General features: G+C 47.2%; 1 protein-coding gene across 50 annotated transcripts in view; it reads left to right on the top strand.

Moving 5' to 3' along the window:
• Positions 1-1,696, top strand: part of Map4k4 (mitogen-activated protein kinase kinase kinase kinase 4) — a 145,013-nt gene extending 143,317 nt beyond the window's left edge. For all 50 annotated transcript variants that reach the window (XM_085679557.2, XM_085679555.2, XM_085679567.2 and 47 more), the window contains one exon: positions 70-1,696. In XM_085679557.2, coding sequence (XP_085535683.1) covers positions 70-153 — 84 coding nt within the window. In that variant the 3' untranslated portion in view covers positions 154-1,696. The remainder of the gene's footprint in view (positions 1-69) is intronic.
• Positions 1,697-7,172: the final 5,476 nt, after the last annotated feature.

Raw genomic sequence — 7,172 nt, forward strand, 5'->3', positions numbered from 1 at the left:
ATTTTGGGGGGTTAGGCACTGGAAGGTAGCAGATGACCTGCTAACTGCCCTCTCTGGTTGTGTTTGCAGGTGTTCTTCGCCTCTGTTCGGTCTGGTGGCAGCAGTCAGGTTTATTTCATGACCTTAGGCAGGACTTCTCTTCTGAGCTGGTAGAGGTGGTGTGAGCTGGGATCACTGACCCCCGGAGTCGTCAAGACCCTTGAGAACTTGGAATTCCTTGCAACTGGAGCTCAGAGCTGCGCCGGTGCAGCCAGGACAGCTGTATATGCAGGCCTCTTGCGTGTTGGGTCCTCTCCCCTCCTTCCTACACTTTTTGCCAGTTTATTCCCATTCTCTCCTTTTCCTTACTCGAAAATAAATCAAGGCTGCATTGCAGCTGGTGCTGTTTAGACTCTACCATCGGTGCTAGGAGTGTTTGGGGATGAGCATCAGACCAGGAAGAGCGTCTTTCCACAGCTCCAGGATTCCTTGTCTCTGAGTGACTCTGGCCTGTGGGTGTCTGAAGGTTGTGATGAGCACACCATCAGATGTTGGCAGTGGGCACAAGGAGGTGTAAGTGGTGTAAGAAGCAGCTTGCTGAAGCAGAGAACAGATTTAATATAGTAACATTAACAATGTATTTAATTGACATTTCTTTTTTTGTAATGTGACAATATGTGGACAAAGAAGAAGGTGCAGGTTTAAGAAGTTAATATTTATAAAATGTGAAAGACACAGCTACTAGGATAACTTTTTGTGGGTGGGGCTAGGGTGGGTGGGGTGGGTTAAGGGGTCCCATTTTGTTTCTTTGAAATTTTTTGGAGAGGGTTGTCCTGGCCAAGAACTGAGTCAATTTTCTGTGTACCAAGTTTTGCCTAAATTGTGCAGATGGTTCTGAAAAAGAAAAAGAAAGAGAAAAAGAAAATGTGTGTGTCTTGTTCGATGGCCAGAACTTTGTTGTGTGACAGTATTAGCACGGCCTCTGCTAAAGGTTTAATTTCTGTTTAAGCCTGGAAGAGCAACAGCAGCTCCACCGTGATCTGCAGCTGGAATGGGAAAAAAGTCAACTTTCCTGTGGGGTTTTTTTTGTTGTTGTTGTTACTGTTTTGTTTTTTGCCTACCTCATTGTTTTTAATGCATTGAGAGGTAATTTAGTTTATGGATTTGGCAGAAAACATTAATGTTTAATTTAACTTTAATACCAAAACTATCTGATTGAAGTTTGACTTTGCCACAAGTCTAATCAGGTACCAGAAAAGCTGTCTGTGAAGGCAGAGACCAGCTTCATGGCTAGTGCGGTCTGCTTTCAGAAAGCAGAGCCTCTGTTTTCACCAGGTTCACCATTAGGGGGCGGTGGGTGGGCCGCCGTCACCTATCCTTAACACACGAGATTGCATCATTCTCAGTTGGGGTTTGGTAGCAGGCAGGTTGTCACATTTGAGTAGTCACGCAAGCTGTTCATTGTTTCAGGAACCTTTTCTTGGGGGTAAGGGTGTGTCCCTTTTCTAAAAATGCAGCGCACTAAAACTATTTTAAGAATGTAGTTGATTCTACCTATTCATAAAGATGGCATCTCCCTGTGTTTTAGGTGTAATATTGAAGCCCTGGCTTTTCTTGTTTTCTCACTTGCTCTCTCGTTCTGTTGGTTTTTTTTTTAACTAATTTTCTTTATGAATATGTCTGTGACATTTGTAATAAATGTCTTGTAATAATTTGCTTCATGGCTTCATGGTCATCACTACACTCCTCTGAGGACGCTAGTGTCTCGAGAAGGGGCAGTCATGCGGAGTCATGGCCCTGCCGTCCTGCTGTAATGCTCTTGTGACAGCTGCTGTGGGCTTCATTCCCCAGACAGAAGCTGCTTGTTTCAAAGGCTTGATCTTGCTCGATGGTGAATTTCCTTTTACAGTGTGAGACATCTGACCCCCTGTCCCATGTAACAGTTATCTGTACCTAGTGCCAAGCCTGTCCCAGCTGTCCCATTCAGACACCTGTCATTCTCTTAGCTCTGGTGTAGTAGTTTTGTGAACAAAAGTCTAGTAAAGAATACATAAAACTGCAACTAAGTGGTTGGTTGTAAGTACCAGCAAAGACAGGTCAGAATAAGCGAGCAACCCTTACTCTTAGAGGGTAAAGGAGGGAAAAGTAGTTTTCCACTGATGGAAGGGCTTCGGAGCAGCCCAAGAACTATTACTATTCTTCTCCTAGCGTAGGTTAAATAGTTAATCCCACCCAAGACTGAGAAGATCCCAGGAGCAAAAAACTTAGAATCTAATGCTGACAGTCTCCTGCCCACACTCGGGTCTTTCATGAAATGATAGGTACCACCAAGGCAAGTGTGTGAATCGGGAGAACACAGAGCAGTTCAGGTGATGTCGGCCTTTCCCCTGGGTTTAGAACCCTATGAAAGGTGAGCAGATGGCTTTGAAGAAGCATCGAGTTACAGATACCGAGGAGCAGGAAGTGACAGAGGAGGCTGCCGTCCACCTGTCCCCCTGACACCGCTGTCACGACCCATCATCCTCAGGCTGCAAGCTCTGTCTTCAGTGACAGGTTACAGATAGTGCCAGCGTGTGTTGTTGGGATTGTCCATGCCTGTAGCCTGTCTTCAGTGACAGGTTACAGATAGTGCCAGCGTGTGTTGTTGGGATTGTTCATGCCTGTAGCTTTCCTGCAAGCTCTGTCTTCAGTGACAGGTTACAGATAGTGCCAGCGTGTGTTGTTGGGATTGTCCATGCCTGTAGCCTGTCTTCAGTGACAGGTTACAGATAGTGCCAGCGTGTGTTGTTGGGATTGTTCATGCCTGTAGCTTTCCTGCAAGCTCTGTCTTCAGTGACAGGTTACAGATAGTGCCAGCGTGTGTTGTTGGGATTGTCCATGCCTGTAGCCTGTCTTCAGTGACAGGTTACAGATAGTGCCAGCGTGTGTTGTTGGGATTGTTCATGCCTGTAGCTTTCCTGCAAGCTCTGTCTTCAGTGACAGGTTACAGATAGTGCCAGCGTGTGTTGTTGGGATTGTCCATGCCTGTAGCCTGTCTTCAGTGACAGGTTACAGATAGTGCCAGCGTGTGTTGTTGGGATTGTTCATGCCTGTAGCTTTCCTGCAAGCTCTGTCTTCAGTGACAGGTTACAGATAGTGCCAGCGTGTGTTGTTGGGATTGTTCATGCCTGTAGCTTTCCTGCAGGGGTGGCAGGAGAAAGGACTCAGGTCCGCAGTGCCTGTCCTGCTTGCATAACCCTGCCAGCCCAGTGCGCATATTCCCCCAGTTGACCCAGACCAGTTCCGTAGCCAGACTGACTGAAGCAAAGCAGAAGCAGCTGCTCCCCTCTGTCGTCTTGACCATTCCTTCTCCAGCTTGACACCTTGTAAACCAAGTTGAGATTGAGTTATACAGATGAATTCAGGTGTCTAGAGAGAGTTGCCCAGGAGCAAAAAAAAAAAAGCAGGCTGCTGTGACTTCATATTTCTTTAGGGAGGACAGGCTGTCCCCTACTCTTTTCTACAAGACAGTGGTTTCTTTATACAAGTGTCATTTTGGCACAACAGTATTAAGGTGACACGCCACCGGTGTGGATTATGGATGTGCTGAGGGGGTGCTTGTCGCGGTGCCTCCACGCCCTATGTGTCTAAGAGCGCCAGAGCTTCAGTGCCTTTCTGTATGTAAGTTCGAAGAGCCTCTCTGTGTGTAGTACAGTGTGTCATGCACTTTCTACACGGGGAGGAGATGTCTACAGGGATGGTTTGCAGCACTAATGTGCACCAGTTACGGTTTACTTTATGACTTTTATGAGCTGTTGGGTTTCTAGCTTCGGCGTAGCACACTTCAGGATTTGTAATCGCTAATTTTACTAGTTTGAGTAATAATACAGGTGAGAAACTGCATTAAATTTACTAGTCATGAAGCTGAGCAGGCTAGGACAAGCACACAGCCTTTGCTTTTTCGTTTCTGCAGTGCTAACTTGTCTACTGTTACCTAAGTTATTGTTCTCCCTTACCTTTCTTTCCTAAATAAAGCAAAAATAATTTCTACGTAAGTGTGTCCTGACCCTTTAGACATCTCCTTCATACGAAGATCCCTGCTTTGTGCACTCCCTCCTCCAGCCGGCCCCTCCAGGCCAGCGCGGTCTCCCGCATGCTGCTGTCTCTGCCTGTGAGAGATGCTGAGGGACAGCTGGGAAAGCAGACATATGCCCAAACTTTTCAGAAGCAAGGTGGGAAGTTCTCAGTCCTCAGGGCAAAAATGAGAGGAGAGGGAGAACGGAGGCTGGGCTTTTGCATGTCTAAATAGGATCAAGATGTAAACCAGGGGCTGGGGAGGTGGCTGAGCAGTCAGTAGCACCCGCTGTTCTAGCAGGGCCAGAGTTCAGCTCAGCACTCACGCATCCATCAGGCCGCTCAGAGCTGCGACTCCAGCTCCTCTTGTTGTCCTGCATGTGGGAGACACATGGCAGACACACAAATGAAGGGGAAAGAAAATCTTTTTAAAATGTAAAGTAGCGTGTTATTCCCAGTAGGACATGAAGTAGCCCTTTCTCGGTCGGTGCTTCAGTGCTGTGTCGGGTGCATAGCTAGATGGGTGGTGTCAGTGGGACTGAGTGCCCAGTTGTGTCCCAAGGTGTTGTAGACACTTGTCACTGCTGACAGATGGGCACCGGCTCTTAGGACCGTCACCTTGCCTATGTGGCGAGGATGCATTGTCACTATTGTCAACGAAACTAACACCTGCGTCTTGAATCATGTTATCTCCAAAGGCGAGAATAAAATGATGAATTCCTTGGCTACCAGATGATCTAAGGTTTGCTTTACTTTCTGCTGGTGGCCAATGAAGCATAAAAATCTGGTGGCATCTTGGACTATCAGTGAGTCTTCCTCTTCTAGCCCCCACCCACCCACACTCCTCTTCCCCGAACCCTGTTTGAGAGTTCACTCAAAGGAAGTAATTGGAATCAAGTTTGGCCTCTTAGCTGACTCCGGCTGTTTTGGTGTCACATTCAGAGGCGTAGGGAATTGTTGCTTCCTCCTGTGGACCACTTTAAAAGGATGATGTCTCCGCTTCCCTTAACAGGAGCAGATGGGGTGCTTTAAAAATGGCTAAGGAGTTGAAAGTTGGCAAAAGTCATTACCACATTTTCTTAGTGAGAAGATCGGTGCACTCAAGCACTAGGTTCTAGTTTCTCAAGGTTAATCTGTTTTTCATCATAAGAATGAAATAAAAATTGATGTGAATCCTGGGGAAGTGCTGCCCTCGTGCAGTATGAACCTGGTGTGATGGCTCAGCTTTGTTGTCAACTTGATACACCTGGGAGGATGGAACAGCGGTTGTGAACTGCCCCTGTCAAATGGGGCTGTGGGCATGGCTGTGGGGCATTGTTTGGGTGCTAATTGGTGGAGAGGAGCCCAGCACATTGTGGCCAGTGACCACCTAGGTAGGTGGTCGTAGGTTGTATAAGGAAGCTGGCAGAAGCAAGGAACAATTCAGTAAGCATCATTCCTCCATGGATTCTGCCTCAGTTCCTGCCTCCAGGTTCCATCTCCGATTTCCCTCAAGAGAAATTTGTGATCTGGGACACAGGCAAGGCAAACCTTTTCCTTCCCACCTTGGTCTTGGTCAGTGTTTTATCGCAGCAGCAGAAAGACAGACTAGAACTGCCAGCCTGTACATGGGAGGCCAGGGCTTTCCCCAGTGTCCCCATTGGAGTTGCCATGGCAACACTGAGGGCGCTCCCTAGTCTCCAGGGAATTTGAGTTTTGTGTCTAGCTTTCTTCTTCTGTTTGTTCATTCTGTGTTGGTTTGATTTTTTTTTTTAAGAGATCTTCATTTCTATTTTGACCTAAAATGTAGAAGGCCCGCAGGGTACGCACGTGTTCTGGGCAGGATCTAGAGCTGGAGCAAGCGTATCCTGTCCCTTCCCTGAGTTTGCAGAAGTTAGACCTGATCACAGCTACACAGACCAGTACTAACTGACCTTCATCAATAAATGGTACTGAATACTGTCTTAATCTTAACAAACGATTCATCTACTGAGACACACACAGGTTGATGGCCTGCGTGTTCAGACTTCCTGCACCCTTTTGCAGTTACCTCCTGATAATAGGCAACCTCCTGTTTCCTGGTCACATTCGGTTTGCCTCCTCCACCTTCATGGATTACAGCATCCATGCTGTGGCCTCTGCCTTTAGCGTAGTCTTCAGTACATCCAGCTGTAGCATGGGCCGGTAGTTAATACTTTATTGGCACTCTTGGTTCTTAGCCTGTGACCAAGGTGCCTGCCTTTATCTTTAGAACTGACTTCCTAAACCACAAGGCTTCTCTCAAGAAGAGCCATAGGGTTACTCTGTCACCCCTTGGGAAACAGCCACCAAAGCCACCCTAGATTTCTAGGGTGTGTTTTCAATTTCAGAAACCCTATGGTCCTTTTCTCCCTAAATAATCCTACTGAACATCAAGTTGATTGTAGATTAGATATGGGTCACAATTTAGAACGGAGGCCATCCGGAAGCTAGCATCGTGCAGACTGGCCCTGCCTATTGCAGACAGTCTGTGGATAGGTTGGGGAGGTCAGGGCCTCAGTTGCCCCCTCACACTTCCTGTTCACTCCTAAAGAGAGGCAGAACTGGGCTGCATAGGATCCATTTCTTATCGGAAGGACATTTCAAAAGGTCTTGTCTTGGATCCCCATGTGTTACTGGCATCTAAGATACTTCCTTAGTGTGCTCTCTGAAGGACTAGTTGTCCCCTCACCTTCCCTAGCAGGGTACATCATTGAGTAAGTTCTGGGAACTTGGTGGCTTTTAGGTCACGTTGAGCAATCCCTGTGTGCTGAGCAGTCATAAGGCACAATACTCCTGTGGGGAAACTGGCCTAAAGAGCGGCTTGGACTAATGATCATGGTCCTGGAGGCTACAATAGAGACTCTGGTCTCTGTGCATATGCTGAAGATTTAGTGTGTGTATATGTTTATGTATCTGCACATACGTACATACGAATATATAGAGACCAGAGGCTGGTGCCGGGGGTCCTTGTCAGTTGTCTTTGGCCTGATTTTTGGTTGTGAGCCTAGCCTTAACAGCTGAGCCATCTCCAACCCTCTCTACCTTATTTTTGAGATAGTGTCTACCTGTAGCTTCACTGGTTGCATTAGATTGTCCGGCCAGCCTGCAGACTCCAGGAGTCCTCCCGTTTCATCTCTCTC

The sequence above is a fragment of the Myodes glareolus genome, chromosome 18 (genome assembly GCF_982192425.1).
Source record: "Myodes glareolus chromosome 18, mMyoGla1.1, whole genome shotgun sequence".
NCBI classification, from domain to species: domain Eukaryota; kingdom Metazoa; phylum Chordata; class Mammalia; order Rodentia; family Cricetidae; genus Myodes; species Myodes glareolus.